This window comes from Tursiops truncatus, chromosome 4 (assembly GCF_011762595.2).
Source record: "Tursiops truncatus isolate mTurTru1 chromosome 4, mTurTru1.mat.Y, whole genome shotgun sequence".
Lineage (NCBI taxonomy): Eukaryota > Metazoa > Chordata > Mammalia > Artiodactyla > Delphinidae > Tursiops > Tursiops truncatus.
In genome coordinates, this window is record NC_047037.1 from 72,506,675 (window position 1) to 72,532,977 (window position 26,303).

Consider the following 26,303-nt stretch of genomic DNA (forward strand, 5'->3'; position numbering starts at 1 on the left):
CCCCAGGTTCTACTCTCTACCACACTACCCAGCCCAGATCTCTCAAGCAGCTTTCCCAGGTTGCCTTGGGCTTTCTGGACCCTGGTTCTGCTGCGTCCTGTCCTGGAAAGAGGAAATTCACCATTTGGTGAGGGTCTACCTTGTGCCTAGCACTGAGCAGATATTCCGAGCCCAGTCCTCCATCCCACAAGTAGCATACGGGGTGGGGGGGTATTTCTGATTCCCACCTCTCACCCCACATTGTTCCCCCCACTTGCCATATTTCTTAGGGTCTCCTCAAGTTTCACTCTCCTATTCATACAGCCCCAAACTCACTCCCTCTTAGCCCCTCTCTTTCCTGTTCTGCCCTGCCCTTCCTCCTGAAATGACCCGGCTGCTCCCGCTGTGGCAGTCCGAAACGCCGGCAAGAAAGGGGCAGCCCAGGACACCAGGCAGGACGGGGGGCCCTCATTTCCGTGTGTCCTGGTTTCTATTCCCCTACATGCCCCTCCCATCCCTCCCGCTACTTGGCCCAGGCTGACTAGGAACAGAGCAGCCTGTTTATATTTTTTATTTTTTCCTGGTAGGGGAAGGGGGTGGAGATTGAGGAAAGGAAAGATGGGTCAAGGATGATTGGCAGGGGCCCCACCTTCTTTTGTCCGCTTCCCCTGGTACTCTGGCCCCTCAGGGAAATACACCTGTTTAAGGCCAGCAGCCAGTGGGGACAGGTTCACCTCTGCTGCTTGCACTACCACTTCTGTGCTGAGGAGCTTTCCCAGGGGAGCGTGAAGGACTCTTTCTGGAGCCATGAGGGGTGTCCACTGCAGGAGGGTCCCCTGGGTGTTCCTGAGCTGCTTGTGTTCCTGCATCCTTGGGCCAGTGCTCCTGGGTAAGTGATGCATCTGGGGCAGCATTCTGGGGACAGGGTAGCAGCTGACGTCGCCGATCCCATCCGAGGAGCTGGGGTCTGTCATGGGGAGAGAGACAGAGAGGTAGAGAGAGGTGAATGGATAGAGATGGGACAATATAGGGGAGAGAGAGGGAGAACGCTAAAGAGACCGAGGGAGGAGGATGTAGAGACAGAGAGAAGCAGGGAGATGGGGGAGTGTCCTGGTTTGGGGAAACTCACTGGGGGAACCAGGGCTTATTTTGTGGAAAGAGACAGGTAGGCAGAACTGTAGAAAAAGGGAGAGAGAGTTGAGAAGGAATGACACAGAAAAACAGGAAAGCTGGATAACACCCAGAAGAAAAACTTGCAGAAAGATATAGAGTCAGAGGAAAAGACAGGTGAGAAACAGATGAATCAAAGCAAAGTACATCCAGAGAGAGGAGGGAATCGGAGGAGACAGGCAGGATAGAAAGGAAGGACCAGGGGAGAAAAGAAACGACTGACTTGGAGAAAAAAGGCAGGACAAAAGGGCAGCTGAGACGGGCAGCTGAGACAGGCAGTCGGCTTCTTGCCTCTGAACTTGGGTTTAAAAGCTTCCTCTTGGGCTAATGCCCCCAGGGCAGGGCTCATAGCCCTGGCGTTGGCCTTGGCCTCCTCTACACCCTGCCTGCCCGCCTCTATCTGGAGCTGCAACTAGAGCTGGAACTAAGGCCTTTTGGGGAAGCTCCCCCTGGGTCCCCTGTCCCTTCCTCACTACCTTCCAAGCTGCCCCCCTGGCCCCAGGGCCAGGTTTCATTCTGTATTTCTGGGTGTCTGAGTCTTCTGAAAGTTTCTGGGGCCAGGAGACGGTGAGGGGTCAGGAGCCCAAACCAAAGATATAATCACAGCTCCCTCCCCTCCTCAGCAGGCCCGGGGAAGCCTTCACCCAAGGAATCATTTCTCACACAGTGGGTCAGAGGAACACATTCTCTTACAGATAGTAAGAGGCACAATGCCAAGGATGTGGAAGATTCCACCTTCCTTGAAATGTTTAAGGGCTTGGCTAAGACCAAACGGAACGCCCACCATCTACACCACCCTCACACCCAAAGCCCCTCATCCTCCCTACTCATCACACAGTGAGGAAACAGAGGCCGGAAGGAGCCTTCGGAACCTTCTGTTGCCAGCCCCATAGGGTCTGTTCCTGGGGGTAAACTAAGTGGTGTCTGTAGGAGTCATGACCATGGGCAATGGGGAGAAGGGGGCTTGGATTTAGGGACCTTGGGTCCAGTCTTGGCTCTGCTGCTAAGTGATCTGGTCCCATTACCAGGTCCTATTGTATCTCTCTCCGGGCCTCCGTTCCCCTATGGAAAAAGGATGGCATGGCCCCTGGATTGCTAAGTTCTTAAGGGACAAGGACTGGGGTGGGAGTGGGCAGGGGAAGGCAGGTGGGGAGCAATGGGGTGTGGGCGAGAGGAGGACCTTGAAGTTGGAAGGGAGTCCCCACGATGGCTCTGAAGCCGCGCAGGGTGCCCTGGAACCGAGTCCTGTGCGTTGCGAAAGGGCACAGGATGGAGCAGGGTCAGGAAAGGAGGGGGAGTGGGATGGGAGGTGGTGCCGCAGGCCTGTGATTGAGCATCCAGAGGACCTTGGAGGGAAAAGTAGTCTCTGCTGGACAGGCAGTGGGTGCCCCACGTCTGCCGGGGTGGGGAGTTCTGGGAAAGTGGGAACTGGTCAGTCCCATTCCCTTGGCTCCCTGAAGGGGACTCACGAGTGACCTGCCTATATTTGAACCCAGGGTCTGCTTCCACGTTGCTGCCAGCACCCTCACCCAGGCCTGGGTCATCCTTGGAGCAGGTGTCTGAGCCTTCACCCCAGGTTGAAGGGAGAAACCCTGGGGTTTCCATGAAGGTGCTGTAGTGTAAGGGCTTCCTTAGGAAAAAGCCCTGGATCCTGAAGGGGAAAGGGGAAGAGAAGGGTGGACAGAGGTGGACTGGACAGGGAGCCAGCGGAGACTTGGTGCCTACAGGTGGCTCCCGGCAGGAATGGCTTAGAAGGAAGCCTGGCAACCCTGATTCCACGCCCTCTGTCAAGAAAACGAGGTAAAATAAGCCTCAGTCTCCCATACTATCAGTGGCCCAGTAACCGAGGGGCCACCGCCCTGCACAGCCACTGGGAGGTGATGGGACTGTAGCAAGTGCAGGACGGTGGAGATCCACGGCCACAGAGGGCCCCAGGGAGGGCTCTCCTGCTTCCCTTCTCTCCGAGAACCTCTAATCTGTCTGTTGGTTTAGGGGAGGCCCACCCAACTTGCCACCAATGGCACCCAAGCCCTCCACAGGCTATCTGCCCCCCACCCCAGGAAACCCTCCCTGGGCTTGTGGGCTTCCAAAAGGAGAAAGTCCCTGAACAGGAAAATCAATCAAATTTAAGTCAATGGCTTGCAAAATGTATGGCAAAAAGCAGGAAGTTCAAGCCAGGAGACCCCACGTCAAAATTGCCTCTTACCAGCCCAGAATTTGTGAGAGAAAAAACTTTAACTTGGTGTCTTCATTGGCAAAATTAGTGAAGTGGAAAGAAGCTATTTCCCAGGATTGTGGTGAAGATTAAATAAAGTAATATCTAGTACAAAGTAGAAGATCCATAACATCTTGTTTGACAGACCCCTGCGTGTTATTTTTTAAATTTTATTTTCTTTTACAATGCATTAAACTATAGTTGATTTACAATATTGTGTTAGTTTCAGGTGTACACCTTCAGATTCTTTTCCATTATAGGTTATTACAAGATATTGAATACAGCTTCATGTGCCATACAGTAGATCCTTATATATCTATTTTATGTACAGTAGTGTGTATCTATTAACCCCATACTCCTAATTTATCCCTGCCCCTCCTTTCCCCTTTGGTAACCATAAGTTTGTTTTCTACATCTGTGAGTCTATTTCTATCTTGTATACAGATCCATTTGTATTATTTTTTAGATCCCGCATATAAGTGACATCCTATGATATTTGTCTTTCTCTGCCTGACTTACTTCACTTAGTATGATGCTGTCATTCATGTTGCTGCAAATGGCAATATTTTGGGACCACTGCATTTCAGAGCTGGGAAGCTGGGGCAGGAGGATGATGGAGGCAGAGTGGAGAGGGCACCTCTGTTGGCTCGGGGGCATTCCCATTCATCCAAGGATCTTTGAGCTCTAAAAAGCCACCCCCGATCTTCCTGTGGGTTTGCAAGTGTCTGCTCGGTTTATTCAGAATGTGGCATCTTGCATGAACTGATGCCAGCTCCACCGTGGGGCAGAGGCCCCGCTCCCTGACATCGCGGATGCACGCTTCCTTGTGTGGCAATCTCCTCCACACCCTCGGTTTCTGGGCTCCGGAGGCAGAGGCTGTCCTGGCAGGGTTTGACACACCAGTGATTTACGTCTCCATTGCCAGGAGAGGCCAAGAAGCGGTCGGCCTTTTACGTGCTCAAACAAGCAGTTTGCTACCATGTCTGTTCTCTGGTTTCGTGGTGCTGCTGAATGCTTCAGAGATGCAGCCACCCAGCCACCTCTCCCAAGGCCAGGACTGAGGACTTTCCAGCCATCTCTCCTCCTACTTCCAACCTTTCACCTTCCACCAGGCTGAATTCATGGCAACAAATACTTAGTCACTGTTGTGTCCCTGTCCCCAGCACAGCACTGAAGAGTTCAGTTGAAATGGACTCAATTTGTTGGCATTTCATAGAGGTTTAAATACTCAACATTTTCCATGAGACTCCAAAGCAGCCCCAGGAACTGGGCGTCTGTGTTTGCACATGAGGCCTCCACAGTCGTGGCCAGGCTCCTACGGAGGGTGCTGGCTTTGCGGCAGGCACCTCGGTTCTCCTAGTGTGCATTTTTAAGGTCTGCAAATACATCTCCGCTCTATACAGATGTCCCCAACTAAAATTGCAGTTGGAGTTTGACAGTGGGTTTGGAGGAATTCAGAACAGGAAAGAGTGTGGAGTTATTCATTCACTTGCTAAATTTCCACTCATGCCAAATGCTCTGGACACAAGGATGACGAAGTCATGGTTCCAGCCTCCCAAGCTTGTGTGAGGCCGCACAGCCTGTAAATAGGGCAGCTGGGCCTAGAAGGCAGGTCCCCTGACTCCTCGGTCACTGCATTTGCATTGTGGTACACAAGCTCTATAATCCAGCCCTGCTCATTGGTGGAGGATGAACAGAAGCACCCACACCTCGTGCTGAGATATTCGTTCGTTCATTCATTCATTCATTCATTCATACATTTGTTAGTTAAACAACTATTTAAGGAGTGTCTCCTATGCGCCTGACATTGTTCTAGGCAGTGCTGTGTGAACACAGTGAAGAATGGAACAGATGGGGCCCAGCCTCCTGGAGCTAAGACCTAGTATGCAGAGAGACATGAAATAATTACAGAAAAATTCCCAACTGCAAATGTGGTGTTATGTTGAACAAGTATTATGATGAGAGTAAAATAGGGAAACTTCATTTGGATTAGTAAGTCCACCAAGGCCTCTCTGAGGAAGTGCCGGACACGTGAGCTGAGACCTGAAGGTTAAGTAGTAAGTGAGGTGAAAATTGGTGGGGTTGGGGAGAGTAGTGGGGGGGGGGGGGCAGTGGAGGAGGGAAAGGGAGCATGAACCAGGCAGGGGAAGATGTGCAGAGTAAGGAAAGAGCTTGACCCTTTGGAGGACTTGAAAGAGGTAGACAGGTCCAGATGATGTAGGGCCTTGTAAGCCGTGGAATGGATTGTGGATTTTAAGGAACTAAAATGAGCAGACAGTAAGGGGTTTTAGGTAAAGGAGGGATGTGATCAGATCTGAACTTTGGAATGGTTGCTCTTGATACCATGGAGGGAAATGGATTGGAAGGGGACAAGGGTGAAACCAAAACTAGTTAGGAGCTGGCTGCGGGAGTCCAGGCAGAAGGTGCTATGATGGCCTAGGGGTAGCAGTGGAGATCTGGGAAGGGCGTGGATAACAGTAAAAACAGCAGCAAACAGAGCTTCTGCCATAATAAGGACGTAGTCACAAGGATTGCTGCCCTTGTCAGGCAGCAATCTGGCATCTCAGGACCTTGTAAAGACCAAGATAACAGGCAGTGCAGAGTGCCCTTTATTGAGCTTGGGAACTGAGCTAAGCATTTTACATACATTACCCCGTTGGTATTACTATTATCTACCATCATCCCACTTTTATAGATAAGGACCTCAAGCCTCAGAGAGGTCAAGTAACTTGCCCAAGTCAAACAGTGAATGTTGGTCAGTTCGACTCTGGAAACAACAGTCATTTTTTTTTTGAAATTGACGTATGGTTGATGTATAATGTTGTGTTAGTTTCTGGTATACAGCAAAGTGATTCAGTTATATGTATTGATATATACATATATATTATTTTTCATATTCTTCTCCATTATGGTTTATTTTAAGATATTGAATATGGTTCCCTGTGCTAGACAGTAGGACCCTGTTGTTTATCTATTTTACATGTAGTGGTGTATATCTGTTAATCCCAAATTCCTAATTTATCCCTCCCGCTTCCCCTTCAGTAACCATGAGTTTGTTTTCTATCTATGTCTGTGAGTCTGTGGAACCCACACTCTTAAGCACTCTGTGGCCTTGTCTCCATTGACTTGTCCCTGTCGGTCTCAGAAAGGACCTTGTTAGGGGGCGTCAGCAGTACCACGTCTGTCTGGAATCACAGCTAAAATAACCAAACAAACACCAAATCATAATAGTTACTGCCGTATCATCTTCCCGCTTCATTCCCTACTCCCCTAAGTCAGAGACCAGCTGACCTATGTTCTGAGGGAACCGGCGTATCGGAAAATTCACTGACGTCTTTACAGCTTTCTCAAGCCTCCCTTCTTTTCCTCATCAGTAAATGGAGCAATCTCCTAGAGCTGACTGCAAAAAAAATTAGGTCAATAACATCAAAGAAAATTGGATTCCCATTTGGCTTCAAAGCAAGAACTTTATCTCTCCTTCGCAACTGTACCCACTGAAGTCACACCCCAAACAATGCCTATTCTTCACCTTGGATATCACCACAGGTTATTTGACCTAATGTCTGGTGTAGCAAACATTAGGTGTAGCAGCACTAAGGTTGCCCTGGTGATAACCCCAGAAACTCTGGAACCAAGTCAAGAAGCGTCACAACCTAGCTCTTACCGTCTGCTCGGCACAGCTCTAACTTTCCTTTTCCTCGATGCCCTCCTTGCCTCAGAAGTCCCATCTCCAGCTTCCAATATCTTGGTTTCGGAGCTTGTCTCTCCCTGGCCCCAGTCGAGGCAGGCCCACCCTCCTAGCCAAGGGTGGCCGTCAGGAGTTTGGCTACCTTTTGCCACAGCAGTGTTCACACTGCCCAGGCTGCAGCCGTCGTGTTGGTCTCCTGACCCCGGGACCACTGTGACAGTCACAGGAGAAATTGATACCATTTCACCCTCTCTCAGCAAAAGGGACCAAAGACTAGGGGATGGGAACACATGAATTCATTCATTCAGCGGATGTCTATGAAGTAATTCCCATATGCCAGCCATAGTTCTAGGTGCTGGAGATATCTTGAGATCAGTTATCCTAAGGGCATTTTGAGTTAGCATCTTTCCTCATCATGAATTCTAGGAACAATGGAGGAAAGATACCCAGCAGACACAACAGTGGTCACAGTTTCTGCTTCCTCTAACAGCAGGAACACAAACACAGCCACCAGCTCCATTGTCACCTGTCACAGTTCCTATAGCAGGGGCTCCAACAGCCATCACATCCATTACCTAACACCCACCCATCATCCCTGAGGGACAGCTCTGGGAAGTCTCCAGCTCCCAAATCCTGACCACAGAGGGGCAGAAGCCTGAAATCACCCACAGCCCAGGAACCTTTCAGAAATTTCAGCCTTTGGTCACCAAGAATGTCTGAGAGGATGACAGTCTTCATCCTTGATCCTGGGAAGTGCAGACCCAGCTCTCTGTGAGCAGCAGTTTCTACACCCTCCTTCCTCCTCTGTGGGAGGGGCTGAGGCTGCATCCCGTTGAAGATGGGGGGCTACGCCGATTCTGAGGCTGACACACATACAAATGGCCCTGGTCTCCCGGCATAGCATGGCAAGGAGGGTGGTTCTGCCCCTTTCCTCCAACTTCTTCACAATTTTCAGGGCACCTGCCACCCACCTGTGAGTCAACTTTCTCTTCAAGGTGCATCTTGCCGTTGGGTGGTTTCCTTGGCTCTATGTTGCCCTAGGCACAGCCCAGTGAAGAGCCCCACAGATCAGGAAATAACAGCAGCAAAGTGAAACTTTGTGGGTGAAATGGCATATGGGTTCCTCACCTCCAGTTCCAAGAATAACTCAAGACAAACAGACCAGGCACGAAGAAGAAGCCTCTGGCCACAATGCACGTCAGCAAGACACAGGCTTTGTTTTGTTTTCTCCTCAGGGAGTGACGTCACCACTATGTGGGAACGCTATCTCCCACTATCTCACCGCTTCTGCCACCACTCCTTCACCTGAGTCAACAACACACCCGTCACCGCCTCATACCTCTGGAGTCACCAGAGGGCCACACAGGAGAAATGAGGCCTGTCAGCACCATCACGCTGGCCGTCCCCGCAGCCCTGAGAGCACAGGGGCAAGAGCTGGCCATCTCCCACCGGACACAGTTCAAGGGGAGAAGAATAACGGCCTTGCGGGGAGACCTCTGACTGCAGTGGTAGCAGAGAAATCCATGGAGGGTTCCAGGACTCCGAGTGAGGAATGCTCCACCTCAGTGCCAGCTCTGACGCCCTCACTGTCCTTAGATGCAGGTTCCTCCTCTGGAAGAACTTCTTTAAAGCTATCCATTTTAGGTGACACGTGTCTTCTGACAGCAGTCTTATCACTGCAAGAGGTCAACAGCCATCACAACTCACTCCAACATCATCACAGACAAGGGGACACCAAGAAAATTGGCAGAAACCTCCTGGTGTCACTTGCCCCTGAAAATGTGTCAGACTTGTTCTCAGGCTCAGACCACTGCATGTGGCAGGCCAAGAGCTCAGGCAGGTCAGTCACCGTCCCTTACTTTATCTCTCCTGAGGTAGCGTTTGAAGAGCCCAAATTGTGGAGAGGCCATGCACTTGGTGACAGCCCCACAGCTGAGCCCTGTCCCTCACAAGGTATGCAATGTTGGGCCAGTCACTTAACCTCTCCAAGTCTCAGTTTCCTCATCTGTGAAATGGGGGTACTGTTAACTAAGAGAAGCTATAAAGCACTCCACAAATATGTGGTATCAAAATTGTTATTATTTATAGAGTGAAAATATGCCTGATGAGAGAAGTATGAAATAAATTCCTATTCCCAATGGTGTGGGTCAGTTAATCACAAGTCAGTTGACACTCAAGAACTTGATGTGAAGACAGTATCTCCACAGAAACTGCCAACAGGGTAGAAATGCCTGGGTAAGAGGGATTCCTCATTACAGAAACCATTCTGCAGTGCAGACAGAGCCACTGACAAGACTCTCAAACACTCTTCTCAGCCACAACCAGAGGAAGATCAGCCAGCACCAAGTGGCCTCCCTCTGAGGACCCTGGTTTCCTTGTCAGTAGTGAGAGGATGACAGGACCAATTCCAGCCACCAGTCTCCATGGCTCTGATAAAAAAATGAGACCCTGCCCTCAGGATCCAAGCAGCTGCCTTCTAGGGCAGGCAATCCAGGTGTTTTCTAAAGCGATCCCTGCTACGGAGGCGATAGTAGAAATTCCCCTTCCTGGTCCCCATAGCTGAAGATCAGCCCAGCAGTGGTGTGATGGAAGCTAAGAGTCAGGGTGGGAAATGGAGGAATCAGGAAGAGCAGTTAAGAGGTGGCTGCAAGAGTTAATGAGGATAACACAGCAAAGTGAACAGGAGACAGTGTGGGAGAAATACAGTAATTTGGAGGAATAATAGTTGGTCCCAAACTCTGTTGCTGGCAACAAGGAAGAGGAAGGAATCAAAGATGACTCAGGGATTTCTGGCCTGAATGTCTGAATATCTTCAGTTAACTGAAGTTACAATTAACCTAAGGAACGTGTTGGGAGGAAAGAATCTTTCAGCTTCTGTGAGGGCAATACTGTGCAAATACCAAAGGGACACTGGTCAGGGAGAGACTATTGAGGTAGATGCTCAATAAATGTTTGTTGAATGAGTGAATGGATGGTGCCAAATTTTACAGAAATTAATGGGAACAGAGAAGAAAATTTGTTTTGGTGCTTAGGAAGGAGTTTTCTGGTAACTCTGGAGGAAAGTGTTTTCAGCAAGGTGACTGAGGTGGAGGAGAGAGTGTAAGGAGTAGATGATAAAGAACATGTGGAGAGTGTAGACCCCTCTGTCAGGATGCTCATCTGAAATGACAGATAGGGATGTGGAGGACACAATATGGATGAGAGACTTTTATTTTAGGTCAAGAAAGACCTGGGCATGATAGTCAGGAGAAGAGAAGGAGCAATGCACAAAGAGACCCTCAGACAGAGAGAAGTGATGGACTAAGCCATCTGAGGGGGGAAGGAGGAAACAGACAGGGCACTGGGCATGTGTACGTGCATGCGTGTACACAGCCTTTCAGTGAAGACTTAGCCTTTCTTTTTAGGTAGAATAAGGTACCTGGTGAAGACAGAGACATCTCCTGGTGGAGAGGTTCTTGGGACATTGAAGGAGATCAAGTTAGATGGCTTTGGTCTTTTCAGTGAAGTAGAAGGTAGAGTGTCATAGAGAAAGGAGAGAGAGGACGGGAGAGGAGAGGAGGGAAGGGGAGGGGAGAGGAAAGGAGAGGAGAGGAGAAACATATTTCTCTCAAATATCAATTCTCCACAGTCAAATCCTCAGCTCTCTGCTCTGCAAATATATTACGTATTTGGCCAGGGTGAGAATGACGCGCTTCCGCTGTCTAACAATCTGATGAAAACTGAAAAGCCTGACTTGAGTTCTGCTAAAAGACAAGGTCAGTTCATTCAAGCAAAGCTTGAGCAGCAAGAATAAGGCTGGGAATATTCTTTAGAACAAAGCGTGGTCAAGACCCCCAATATCTGTGGCTTCAGTAAGGTGGTTTTAGCTTACAAAAAAATGTTAAGAGCAGATACTATCATTTTAAGGATGGTGTTTCTTCATTTTTTTTCTTTTTTTTTTTTTTTTGCGGTATGTGGGCCTCTCACTGTTGCGGCCTCACCCATTGTGGAGCACAGGCTCCGGACGTTCAGGCTCAGCTGCCATGGCTCATGGGCCTAGCCGCTTCACGGCATGTGGGATCTTCCCGGACCGGGGCACGAACCCCTGTCCCCTGCATCGGCAGGCGGACTCTCAACCACTGTGCCACCAGAGAAGCCCCATTAAGGACGGTGTTTCTTAAAATGTGGCCCATAGACCACCTGTATCAGAATCACCCTGGGCACATGTTAAAATGCAGGTTTCTGGGGCTTCCCTGGTGGCACAGTGGTTGAGAGTCCGCCTGCCAATGCAGGAGACACGGGTTCGAGCCCTGGTCTGGGAAGATCCCACATGCCGCGGAGCAACTAAGCCCGTGCGCCACAACTACTGAGCCTGTGCCCTAGAGCCTTCGAGCCACAGCTACTGAAGCCCATGCGCCTAGAGCCCGTGCTCCACAACAACAGAAGCCACCGCAATGAGAACCCGCACACAGCAACGAAAACCCAACGCAGCCATAAATAAATAAACAAATAAATAATAAAATTTTTTTTAAAAATGCAGGTGTCTGGATCCCACCCCACACATGGGGAATCGGAAGTGGTGGTAGGACCCAGAACGTATCCTTACAAGCTCCCGCAGGGATTTGGATGCACCCTATCTTTTGAGAACCACTTTCTTACCGATAACAACTTCTCTATAGCCTTCCTCCCTCACCAGGATTTCGTGCCTAAGAATAACCTACTCAAGTTTAGCAGGTTGGGTTATCTGCAAATTGTTTTCATAAATAGCTGAATAATCTGTTGAAGGAGCGTCTTAAGACATTGTTTAAATGGTGGTGAAAGACAAATACAATACTGTAGTTTTGATGTAACTAATGCTAATCTCTTCCTTCTAATAACGAGCCCTACAGATTTAGAAACTTGTTAAGACTGCACCTAACAGTAAAACTCTGTCATCAACGTGAAGGGGCTCACTTGCCTTCTTATATGCTGGAAAAGGAGACTCTAATCAACTCAGCCCGTGGTTAGCAAGTTCTTTAAAGATTCAAAAGGACACAGCCCTGTTTGACAATATCTAAAATTGGTACTGCCAAAACAAGATTTTTCTCAAAGGGAGAGGGTATTGGGAAACATGTACTTGCTCATATACTGCCAGTGGGACTGTACATTGGCACAGCTTTTCTGCAAAGAAATTTGGCAGTACGTATTAATGACATGAAGACTTTTATAACAGCATTAACCAGTAATTCCACTTACAGAAATTTATGTTGAGACAATGAGCTGAAATAATGAAAACAAAACAAAATATCATACAGAAAGATAGTCATCGAAGCTTTATTTATAGTAAACAGCCTAAGTGTCAAACAGTAAGTTAATTATGGGAATATTATTTGATGTAAAAAGGTGATGTCCAATGTTCCACAAGGGACACAGCCTCTCTCCGTCTCTTTCTCTCTCTCTCTTTCTCTCTCTCTCTCTCTCTCTCTCACCACCCCCCCCACACACACCCACACACACACACTAGCAACACATGGAACAAGCATAAAATAAGGTTTATTAAGGAAAAACTTCCAAGCAAAGTGCACATGCTCCCTGAGCTCTCATTATTTCACAGACAGGGGGTTATAGCAGGACACAATGGAGGAAGTGTTCTAGGAGAAAGACCTGCCCCTGTGCTGCTGCTGTTTGTAGGGAAATGGGAATGGTAACAATGCAGGTTTTCAGGTTGAGGGAATGGCTTTGTTTGGAAAGGGGACCTCCAGAGCTCAGCCAGTGGTGTTTATGTAAAACACCCAAGATCTTGCTGTTGACATTAGCTGGCCCAATCCCCCTGAGCCAGCTCTTCCATGCCTACAAAAGGAGGAAGAGAAAGAACTACCATCAGAGACAGAAAAGATTTGTCTTTCTTCAGGCTATCTGTACAAAGAATAAAAGCATGAAGAAATGCTTATATCAGGTAAAATTTTTAAAAAGAATGCAAAGTTATATATGCTAGGTAACTTGAACTATATATTTTTTAAAACATAGGAAAAATCCTGGAAGGACACATAACAATGTGATTGTCTGGGGAGTGAGATTATGAAGTTTTGGTCTTTCAAGATCTATAGTTTACAATTTTTATATAATGAGTATGTCTTCTTTAATATATTTCAATATTGTATAACTTTGTCCATAAAGATTAAGCACATCTTTTGTTGGATTTATTCTTATGTACTTTATATTTGTCACTATCAAAAACACTACCACCAAAAAAATTTTTTTTGCTGATGTATAGGAATGCAGTCATTTAAAAATTTTTTGGTCATATATGTAAAATTTGTTAATGATTTATAAACTTAGGTAGTTTTCTATGTAAACAATTATATCATCTGCAAATAATCACACATTTATTTCTTCCTTTCCATACCAAAAAGAACTTCTCTATACCTTCATACCTTTGTTTATTTTTCTTATCTTATTGCACTGGCTAGACCTCCAGCCTGATGTCAAATAGAAGTTGTTATAGCTGGCATCCTGGACTCATTCTGAATTTTAAAGGAAATATTTCCAATGTTTTATCTTTAAGTATGATGTTTACTACAGGGTTTTATTGATATTGTTGAGCAGGTTAAGGAAGTTCACTTCTATTTTTAGTTTGCTAGGAATTTTAACAGGGATGAGTATTGAATTTTATCAAATAGTTTTTCTGCATCTGTTGTGACGATCATGTTTTCCCTTCCTTCTGTTTATATGATGATTTATATACTTTAATAAAGTTTTATGTTTTTCTTGTATTTCTGGTTTAAACAGCTTGATCATGATATAATTTTTTATAAATCCAATATTGAACTTGGCTTGCTAATATTTTGTTTAAGACATTTCCATCCATACTATTACTGAGATTTACTGATCTATAGTTTTCCTTTCTTATACTGTCTTTGCATCTTGGTATTATACTAACCTTACAAAATTAGTTGTAGAGCATTCCCTCTTTTACTAAACTCTGGAAGAGTTTGTATAAATTGAAATTATCTATTCCTTGAATGTCTGGTGAAAATTGCCTATAAAATCATCTCGACCTACATTTTGTGAGGGATGGACTTTTTCACTTTTAACTGATGATTCAGTTTGGAATAGTTTATATTCAGATTTCCTATTTTTTTCTCAATTATTTTTCTTTTTTTCTTTTTTAATTAATTTATTTATTTTGGCTGTGTTGGGTCTTTGTTACTGCACGTGGGCTTTTCTCTAGCTGCGGCGAGCAGGGGATACTCTTCCTTGCAGTTCACGGGCTTCTCACAGCGGTGGCTTCTCTTGTTGCGGACATGGGCTCTAGGCACGTGGGCTTCAGTAGTTGTGGCTCATGGGCTTAGTTGCTCTGCTGTATGTGGGATCTTCCCGGACCAGGGCTCGAACCAAAGTCCCCTGCATTGGCAGGTGGATTCTTAACCACTGCACCACCAGGGAAGTCCTCAATTACCTTTCTTTTCAATTTTTTAAATTGTGGTAAAATACACATACATAAAATTTACTATCTTTACTGTTTTTGAGTGACATTAAATACATTTATAATGTTGTGGTACCGTCACCACCATCCATCTCCAGAATTCTTTTCATCCGTAAAACTGAAAGTCTATACCCACTAAACAATAACTCCCCACTTCCCTCTGCCCCCCAGCCCTTGGCAACTGCCATTCTACTTTATGTCTCAATTTTGACAAGCCTAAGTACCTCATATAAGTGGAATCATACAATATTTATCTTTTCGTGACTTGCTTATTTCACTTAGCATAACATCCTCAAGATTTGTCCATGTTGTAGCATATGTCAGAATTTTGTTCCTTTTTAAGGCTGAATAATATTCCATTGTACGTATATATCACATTTGCTTATCAACTTATCTATCAATAAATGTTGTCTGGGTTTGGTATCAGGGTAATTCTGGCCTAAAAGAATGAGTTAGAAAGTGTTCCTGCCTCTTCAATTTATTGGAAAGGTTTGAGAAGGATTGGTGTTAGTTTTTCTTTAAGTGTTTGGTAGAATTCACCAGTGAAGCCATCAGGTCCAGTGCTTTTCTTTGTTGGTTCAATCTCCTTATGAGTTGTAAGTCTGTTTAGATTTTCTATTTCTTCATTATTTCCTTCCTTTTGCTAACTGTGTGTCTATTTTGTCTTCAAAAAAACAACTTTTGGCCTTATTCTGTTTTCAATTGTTTTTCTATCACTAAGTTCTGTTCTTTTTATATATATATAAATTTATTTATTTATTTACTTTTATTTTTTTAAATTTTACTTTTGGCTGCATTGGGTCTTCATTGCTGTGTGCGGGCTTTCTCTAGTTTGGTGAGCAGGAGCTACTCTTCGTTGCGGTGTGCAGGCTTCTCATTGCAGTGGCTTCTCTTGTTGCAGAGCATGGGCTCTAGGCATGCAGGCTCAGTAGTTGTGGCCCGTGGGCTCTAGAGCACAGGCTCAGTAGTTGTGGCGTGTGGGCTTAGTTGCTCCATGGCATGTGGGATCTTCCTGGACCAGGGCTCGAACCCATGTCTCCTGCATTTGTAGGTGGATTCTTAACCACTGCACCAGCAGGGAACTCCTGCTGTTCTTAATTATATTGTTCATTCAGCTTTCTTTTTCTTTCTTCTTTCTGATTTTTTCTAGTCCACCTTTTCACTGAGGGTTCCAGCTTTATGCAGAAGATACTCAATTTACAGTGTCCTGATCTAAGATTCTGTCTCCTTTCCCTATGAAGCCCTTAAATCCCCTAACTCTAGATCTCAGAAATACATGCATATCTTGCGAGAGCACTTATTTATCCTCTTAGTTTTCAACTCCTTCACTCCTGAGTGTCTCCCTCTCTTTCTTCTGTTCTCAGTTCAGCATTCAGACAACACTTATTACACATTATTTGTCATTTGCAGGTTTTGTAAAGACTTATCTCTTCTGCCATATTGCTGGAAATGGAGCTGTACTACTTTTATAAACAAAAAAATCTTTACTTAAAAAATTGGGCTGTGCAGTCATGAAACTTTTGCTGCTGATACTGATTTTAGCAGAGGTGATGCAGGCTCTGACAAGATTTAATTGCCAAGAATCTATAATAAGTTTAGTAAGTTTGGCATGTAAATAGCTTCTGTCTGGTGACTCAAAGCCAGATGACAGAGTGTTGCTTTTATTTATGTTTTTAGGAAAATAAAATAAGCCTAATAATAATTGCATAGTGTATGTTTTCCAATCCAAACCTTATCTAGAGAAACCAAGTTTTGGAATTTTACTGAGGAGAGAGCAGGTATAGAATATGGAGTCCTACAAACAAATCTACTCATAATTCTGAATAAAGGAAGTCCCCTTTTAAAGTCTAAGCAGAGTCATTTTGGGTTAAATAGGAACCCAAGGACTTTCCAACACAGCTCTGCAGCTCAATCTGTGCATTTGTCCATACCAACTTAGAAGCGTAATTAGTACTATTAGTACTGTAATTAGTTACTATTAATAAATAGTAGGTGAGTCACTTTCTTTTTAACAAATTAGAGCTGCAGGTGAGTCACTTTCTTTTTAATAAATTAGAGCTGATTCATAGTCATTCTCACTCAAAAGTCTAAATTGCTTTCTTTTTAAAAAATATTTTATGGAAGTATAGATTTATGATGTTGTATTAATTTCTGCTGTACAGCAAATTGACTCAGTTATACATATATATATGTGTATATATATAAAATATATATATATATTTTTTCATATTCTTTTCCATTATGGTTTATCACAGGATATTGAATATAGTTCCCTTTACTACACAGTAGGACCTTGTTTATCCATTAAACTGCTTTCTTAAGAAGAGAAAGTGGTGAAATTGCAGTCACCTCCAGGAACAGCACTCAAACCTAAATTCTTCTCTAGGAGTTTGTCTCACTGTGAACTACATCCCTCCAACTAGTTGTGAGCACAGAAGTTAAAATTTTATTTTGAGAACAGCAAGGGACCTAACAAAACCCAAAACGACTAAGTTCCTAAGAGGGGGAAAGACTCACGCTTTCTTGGTTTCTTCTTGGTTTAGAAGACTCATGGACCTTAAAGTTCAGGAGGATGGTATGCTCTCCTGGCTGACAGGGTTTGTCTGTAGCTAGTGTAAGTGCAGTCAAATATTTTAAATAAAATAAGTTGACATTTAAACATTTTGCCAGGCCAATAAATTGAAAAAAAATTAGGCATGATCAATTAAATTAACATCATGTTATGATGTGGTCAGGGCTAGAGTATGTGTACTTACTCATTAGGTTTCTGCTAGATTGGGACAAATGTTAAAAATTAAAATTAAAGGGCTTCCCTGGTGGCGCAGTGGTTGAGAGTCCGCCTGCCGATGCAGGGGACACGGGTTCGTGCCCCGGTCCAGGAAGATCCCACAAGCCGCGGAGCGGCTGGGCCCGTGAGCCATGGCTGCTGAGCCTGCGCGTCCGGAGCCTGTGCTCTGCAACGGGAGAGGCCACAACAGTGAGAGGCCCACGTACCGCAAAAAAAAAAAAAAAAAAAATTAAAATTAAAAAAGGTAGGGCTTCCCTGGTGGCGCAGTGGTTGAGAATCTGCCTGCTAATGCAGGGGACACGGGTTCGAGCCCTGGTCTGGGAGGATCCCACATGCCGCGGAGCGACTAAGCCCGTGCACCACAACTACTGAGCCTGCGCGTCTGGAGCCTGTGCTCCGCAACAAGAGAGGCCGCCATAGTGAGAGGCCCACGCACCGCGATGAAGAGTGGCCCCCGCTTGCCACAACTAGAGAAAGCCCTCACACAGAAACGAAGACGCAACACAGCAAAAATAAATTAATTAAAAATTTTAAAAAGGTAGAAATTTAATTTGCTTTTTAAAAAATGCTATAATTCAGGTGGAAAGAGTAAACACTCCTTCCCATTATGGAGTTTAAAATAGTCTGGTCACTATTCTAGTCTAATGCTGCCTTCTTTCTCATAAGGAAGATGAGTTGTTATATTCCTGAGATTTTTTTCTTAACAATTTGAAGCAGCCCTAGTCAGGTTGCCTCACTCTGTGGGAATCCTGCTTTTCCATCCCTTAGCCTTTATTGTAGCATTTTTTTAAGCTTCCCTCCAAGCATGTCTAAACCTCCGACCTGGCACAAGTTTTATCGACCAGACCTAACCTGGGCTCATTTAGCCTCGGTACTGCCTGGCAACCCAGGAACGCACACACTTGGGACTGAGTGATCTCCTTCTGCACAGATACGGATTATTCTCCCCACCGAAGGAACTTGTCTTCATCTTTTGTACCTCTCAGGGTGGTCTTAAGGGAAGGAGTATTTGGTGACTTTAGCAGGAACACTGGCCATTTCAAATCAAATAAAAAATATTAAATTTAATCTTATTCTAAAATCCTTGAAAAAATTTGATGATGCTTTTTCATTTGAAAAACACATTCACTTTATAGGATTTTAAAATAATTAGCGTATGTATTTGGCAAATTTACTTTTGAGGCCCTGAATGTATATGTCACTTCTTCCCCAGCCAGGGTGAGCAGCACACCTGCAACAACGTCAGAAATATTGACAGCACGGACCTCAACAGACAGAAATTTCTCTCCATTTAGTGTAAGCAACACGTCTCCCACATCAGAGATGATCAATTCACCAGCTTCAACAGGCACCACTAGAGAAAACAGAAGGGATACATCATCAACTATAATGAGAAATATCACTCCAGTGGCCTCAACAGTCTCAATAACAACTGCACTAGAGGACAAATCAACCTTACCCTCTTCCACCACTTCTACTGAGCAAACATCAGCATCTTCTCAGGACCACCAGACTCAGAGCATCGAAAGCACCAGAGAAACTCAAACCACCACCATCACAGATGTGACCACATCCACTCCCTCATCATCCCCATGGGGACCCACTCTTACAGAAGGCCCTCCCCAGGAGACATCCTCTTCAGGTGAAACAACCACTTCTTCCCCAGCCAGGGTGAGCAGCACACCTGCAACAACGTCAGAAATATTGACAGCACGGACCTCAACAGACAGAAATTTCTCTCCATTTAGTGTAAGCAACACGTCTCCTACATCAGAGATGATCAATTCACCAGCTTCAACAGGCACCACTAGAGAAAACAGAAGGGATACATCATCAACTATAATGAGAAATATCACTCCAGTGGCCTCAACAGTCTCAATAACAACTGCACTAGAGGACAAATCAACCTTACCCTCTTCCACCACTTCTACTGAGGAAACATCAGCGTCTTCTCAGGACCACCAGCCTCAGAGCATCGAAAGCACCAGAGAAACTGAAACCACCACCATCACAGATGTGACCACATCCACTCCCTCATCATCCCCACGGGGACCCACTCTTACAGAAGGCCCTCCCCAGGAGACATCCTCTTCAGGTGAAACAACCACTTCTTCCCCAGCCAGGGTGAGCAGCACACCTGCAACAACGTCAGAAATATTGACAGCACGGACCTCAACAGACAGAAATTTCTCTCCATTTAGTGTAAGCAACACGTCTCCTACATCAGAGATGATCAATTCACCAGCTTCAACAGGCACCACTAGAGAAAACAGAAGGGATACATCATCAACTATAATGAGAAATATCACTCCAGTGGCCTCAACAGTCTCAATAACAACTGCACTAGAGGACAAATCAACCTTACCCTCTTCCACCACTTCTACTGAGGAAACATCAGCGTCTTCTCAGGACCACCAGACTCAGAGCATCGAAAGCACCAGAGAAACTCAAACCACCACCATCACAGATGTGACCACATCCACTCCCTCATCATCCCCACGGGGACCCACTCTTACAGAAGGCCCTCCCCAGGAGACATCCTCTTCAGGTGAAACAACCACTTCTTCCCCAGCCAGGGTGAGCAGCACACCTGCAACAACGTCAGAAATATTGACAGCACGGACCTCAACAGACAGAGATTTCTCTCCATTTAGTGTAAGCAACACGTCTCCCACATCAGAGATGATCAATTCACCAGCTTCAACAGGCACCACTAGAGAAAACAGAAGGGATACATCATCAACTATAATGAGAAATATCACTCCAGTGGCCTCAACAGTCTCAATAACAACTGCACTAGAGGACAAATCAACCTTACCCTCTTCCACCACTTCTACTGAGCAAACATCAGCATCTTCTCAGGACCACCAGACTCAGAGCATCGAAAGCACCAGAGAAACTCAAACCACCACCATCACAGATGTGACCACATCCACTCCCTCATCATCCCCACGGGGACCCACTCTTACAGAAGGCCCTCCCCAGGAGACATCCTCTTCAGGTGAAACAACCACTTCTTCCCCAGCCAGGGTGAGCAGCACACCTGCAACAACGTCAGAAATATTGACAGCACGGACCTCAACAGACAGAAATTTCTCTCCATTTAGTGTAAGCAACACGTCTCCTACATCAGAGATGATCAATTCACCAGCTTCAACAGGCACCACTAGAGAAAACAGAAGGGATACATCATCAACTATAATGAGAAATATCACTCCAGTGGCCTCAACAGTCTCAATAACAACTGCACTAGAGGACAAATCAACCTTACCCTCTTCCACCACTTCTACTGAGGAAACATCAGCGTCTTCTCAGGACCACCAGACTCAGAGCATCGAAAGCACCAGAGAAACTCAAACCACCACCATCACAGATGTGACCACATCCACTCCCTCATCATCCCCACGGGGACCCACACTTACAGAAGGCCCTCCCCAGGAGACATCCTCTTCAGGTGAAACAACCACTTCTTCCCCAGCCAGGGTGAGCAGCACACCTGCAACAACGTCAGAAATATTGACAGCACGGACCTCAACAGACAGAAATTTCTCTCCATTTAGTGTAAGCAACACGTCTCCCACATCAGAGATGATCAATTCACCAGCTTCAACAGGCACCACTAGAGAAAACAGCAGGGATACATCATCAACTATAATGAGAAATATCACTCCAGTGGCCTCAACAGTCTCAATAACAACTGCACTAGAGGACAAATCAACCTTACCCTCTTCCACCACTTCTACTGAGGAAACATCAGCGTCTTCTCAGGACCACCAGACTCAGAGCATCGAAAGCACCAGAGAAACTCAAACCACCACCATCACAGATGTGACCACATCCACTCCCTCATCATCCCCACGGGGACCCACTCTTACAGAAGGCCCTCCCCAGGAGACATCCTCTTCAGGTGAAACAACCACTTCTTCCCCAGCCAGGGTGAGCAGCACACCTGCAACAACGTCAGAAATATTGACAGCACGGACCTCAACAGACAGAAATTTCTCTCCATTTAGTGTAAGCAACACGTCTCCCACATCAGAGATGATCAATTCACCAGCTTCAACAGGCACCACTAGAGAAAACAGAAGGGATACATCATCAACTATAATGAGAAATATCACTCCAGTGGCCTCAACAGTCTCAATAACAACTGCACTAGAGGACAAATCAACCTTACCCTCTTCCACCACTTCTACTGAGGAAACATCAGCATCTTCTCAGGACCACCAGACTCAGAGCATCGAAAGCACCAGAGAAACTCAAACCACCACCATCACAGATGTGACCACATCCACTCCCTCATCATCCCCACGGGGACCCACTCTTACAGAAGGCCCTCCCCAGGAGACATCCTCTTCAGGTGAAACAACCACTTCTTCCCCAGCCAGGGTGAGCAGCACACCTGCAACAACGTCAGAAATATTGACAGCACGGACCTCAACAGACAGAAATTTCTCTCCATTTAGTGTAAGCAACACGTCTCCCTACATCAGAGATGATCAATTCACCAGCTTCAACAGGCACCACTAGAGAAAACAGAAGGGATACATCATCAACTATAATGAGAAATATCACTCCAGTGGCCTCAACAGTCTCAATAACAACTGCACTAGAGGACAAATCAACCTTACCCTCTTCCACCACTTCTACTGAGGAAACATCAGCATCTTCTCAGGACCACCAGACTCAGAGCATCGAAAGCACCAGAGAAACTCAAACCACCACCATCACAGATGTGACCACATCCACTCCCTCATCATCCCCACGGGGACCCACTCTTACAGAAGGCCCTCCCCAGGAGACATCCTCTTCAGGTGAAACAACCACTTCTTCCCCAGCCAGGGTGAGCAGCACACCTGCAACAACGTCAGAAATATTGACAGCACGGACCTCAACAGACAGAAATTTCTCTCCATTTAGTGTAAGCAACACGTCTCCCACATCAGAGATGATCAATTCACCAGCTTCAACAGGCACCACTAGAGAAAACAGAAGGGATACATCATCAACTATAATGAGAAATATCACTCCAGTGGCCTCAACAGTCTCAATAACAACTGCACTAGAGGACAAATCAACCTTACCCTCTTCCACCACTTCTACTGAGGAAACATCAGCGTCTTCTCAGGACCACCAGACTCAGAGCATCGAAAGCACCAGAGAAACTCAAACCACCACCATCACAGATGTGACCACATCCACTCCCTCATCATCCCCACGGGGACCCACTCTTACAGAAGGCCCTCCCCAGGAGACATCCTCTTCAGGTGAAACAACCACTTCTTCCCCAGCCAGGGTGAGCAGCACACCTGCAACAACGTCAGAAATATTGACAGCACGGACCTCAACAGACAGAAATTTCTCTCCATTTAGTGTAAGCAACACGTCTCCCACATCAGAGATGATCAATTCACCAGCTTCAACAGGCACCACTAGAGAAAACAGAAGGGATACATCATCAACTATAATGAGAAATATCACTCCAGTGGCCTCAACAGTCTCAATAACAACTGCACTAGAGGACAAATCAACCTTACCCTCTTCCACCACTTCTACTGAGGAAACATCAGCATCTTCTCAGGACCACCAGACTCAGAGCATCGAAAGCACCAGAGAAACTCAAACCACCACCATCACAGATGTGACCACATCCACTCCCTCATCATCCCCACGGGGACCCACTCTTACAGAAGGCCCTCCCCAGGAGACATCCTCTTCAGGTGAAACAACCACTTCTTCCCCAGCCAGGGTGAGCAGCACACCTGCAACAACGTCAGAAATATTGACAGCACGGACCTCAACAGACAGAAATTTCTCTCCATTTAGTGTAAGCAACACGTCTCCCTACATCAGAGATGATCAATTCACCAGCTTCAACAGGCACCACTAGAGAAAACAGAAGGGATACATCATCAACTATAATGAGAAATATCACTCCAGTGGCCTCAACAGTCTCAATAACAACTGCACTAGAGGACAAATCAACCTTACCCTCTTCCACCACTTCTACTGAGGAAACATCAGCATCTTCTCAGGACCACCAGACTCAGAGCATCGAAAGCACCAGAGAAACTCAAACCACCACCATCACAGATGTGACCACATCCACTCCCTCATCATCCCCACGGGGACCCACTCTTACAGAAGGCCCTCCCCAGGAGACATCCTCTTCAGGTGAAACAACCACTTCTTCCCCAGCCAGGGTGAGCAGCACACCTGCAACAACGTCAGAAATATTGACAGCACGGACCTCAACAGACAGAAATTTCTCTCCATTTAGTGTAAGCAACACGTCTCCCACATCAGAGATGATCAATTCACCAGCTTCAACAGGCACCACTAGAGAAAACAGAAGGGATACATCATCAACTATAATGAGAAATATCACTCCAGTGGCCTCAACAGTCTCAATAACAACTGCACTAGAGGACAAATCAACCTTACCCTCTTCCACCACTTCTACTGAGCAAACATCAGCATCTTCTCAGGACCACCAGACTCAGAGCATCGAAAGCACCAGAGAAACTCAAACCACCACCATCACAGATGTGACCACATCCACTCCCTCATCATCCCCACGGGGACCCACTCTTACAGAAGGCCCTCCCCAGGAGACATCCTCTTCAGGTGAAACAACCACTTCTTCCCCAGCCAGGGTGAGCAGCACACCTGCAACAACGTCAGAAATATTGACAGCACGGACCTCAACAGACAGAAATTTCTCTCCATTTAGTGTAAGCAACACGTCTCCCACATCAGAGATGATCAATTCACCAGCTTCAACAGGCACCACTAGAGAAAACAGAAGGGATACATCATCAACTATAATGAGAAATATCACTCCAGTGGCCTCAACAGTCTCAATAACAACTGCACTAGAGGACAAATCAACCTTACCCTCTTCCACCACTTCTACTGAGGAAACATCAGCATCTTCTCAGGACCACCAGACTCAGAGCATCGAAAGCACCAGAGAAACTCAAACCACCACCATCACAGATGTGACCACATCCACTCCCTCATCATCCCCACGGGGACCCACTCTTACAGAAGGCCCTCCCCAGGAGACATCCTCTTCAGGTGAAACAACCACTTCTTCCCCAGCCAGGGTGAGCAGCACACCTGCAACAACGTCAGAAATATTGACAGCACGGACCTCAACAGACAGAAATTTCTCTCCATTTAGTGTAAGCAACACGTCTCCCACATCAGAGATGATCAATTCACCAGCTTCAACAGGCACCACTAGAGAAAACAGAAGGGATACATCATCAACTATAATGAGAAATATCACTCCAGTGGCCTCAACAGTCTCAATAACAACTGCACTAGAGGACAAATCAACCTTACCCTCTTCCACCACTTCTACTGAGGAAACATCAGCAGTCTTCTCAGGACCACCAGACTCAGAGCATCGAAAGCACCAGAGAAACTCAAACCACCACCATCACAGATGTGACCACATCCACTCCCTCATCATCCCCACGGGGACCCACTCTTACAGAAGGCCCTCCCCAGGAGACATCCTCTTCAGGTGAAACAACCACTTCTTCCCCAGCCAGGGTGAGCAGCACACCTGCAACAACGTCAGAAATATTGACAGCACGGACCTCAACAGACAGAAATTTCTCTCCATTTAGTGTAAGCAACACGTCTCCCACATCAGAGATGATCAATTCACCAGCTTCAACAGGCACCACTAGAGAAAACAGAAGGGATACATCATCAACTATAATGAGAAATATCACTCCAGTGGCCTCAACAGTCTCAATAACAACTGCACTAGAGGACAAATCAACCTTACCCTCTTCCACCACTTCTACTGAGGAAACATCAGCAGTCTTCTCAGGACCACCAGACTCAGAGCATCGAAAGCACCAGAGAAACTCAAACCACCACCATCACAGATGTGACCACATCCACTCCCTCATCATCCCCACGGGGACCCACTCTTACAGAAGGCCCTCCCCAGGAGACATCCTCTTCAGGTGAAACAACCACTTCTTCCCCAGCCAGGGTGAGCAGCACACCTGCAACAACGTCAGAAATATTGACAGCACGGACCTCAACAGACAGAAATTTCTCTCCATTTAGTGTAAGCAACACGTCTCCCACATCAGAGATGATCAATTCACCAGCTTCAACAGGCACCACTAGAGAAAACAGAAGGGATACATCATCAACTATAATGAGAAATATCACTCCAGTGGCCTCAACAGTCTCAATAACAACTGCACTAGAGGACAAATCAACCTTACCCTCTTCCACCACTTCTACTGAGGAAACATCAGCATCTTCTCAGGACCACCAGACTCAGAGCATCGAAAGCACCAGAGAAACTCAAACCACCACCATCACAGATGTGACCACATCCACTCCCTCATCATCCCCACGGGGACCCACTCTTACAGAAGGCCCTCCCCAGGAGACATCCTCTTCAGGTGAAACAACCACTTCTTCCCCAGCCAGGGTGAGCAGCACACCTGCAACAACGTCAGAAATATTGACAGCACGGACCTCAACAGACAGAAATTTCTCTCCATTTAGTGTAAGCAACACGTCTCCCACATCAGAGATGATCAATTCACCAGCTTCAACAGGCACCACTAGAGAAAACAGAAGGGATACATCATCAACTATAATGAGAAATATCACTCCAGTGGCCTCAACAGTCTCAATAACAACTGCACTAGAGGACAAATCAACCTTACCCTCTTCCACCACTTCTACTGAGGAAACATCAGCATCTTCTCAGGACCACCAGACTCAGAGCATCGAAAGCACCAGAGAAACTCAAACCACCACCATCACAGATGTGACCACATCCACTCCCTCATCATCCCCACGGGGACCCACTCTTACAGAAGGCCCTCCCCAGGAGACATCCTCTTCAGGTGAAACAACCACTTCTTCCCCAGCCAGGGTGAGCAGCACACCTGCAACAACGTCAGAAATATTGACAGCACGGACCTCAACAGACAGAAATTTCTCTCCATTTAGTGTAAGCAACACGTCTCCC

At 46.2% G+C, this 26,303-nt stretch overlaps 1 protein-coding gene and 1 pseudogene across 1 annotated transcript in view; both read left to right on the forward strand.

The window, feature by feature from the left end:
- The first annotated feature begins 786 nt into the window (after positions 1–786).
- Positions 787–26,303, forward strand: part of MUC4 (mucin 4, cell surface associated) — a 61,244-nt gene continuing 35,727 nt past the window's right edge. Inside the window, 1 exon segment of the mRNA XM_033855703.2 lies at positions 787–868. Within this exon segment, the coding sequence (XP_033711594.1) occupies positions 787–868 (82 nt within the window).
- LOC141278509 (uncharacterized) lies at positions 2,356–25,831 on the forward strand (annotated as a pseudogene).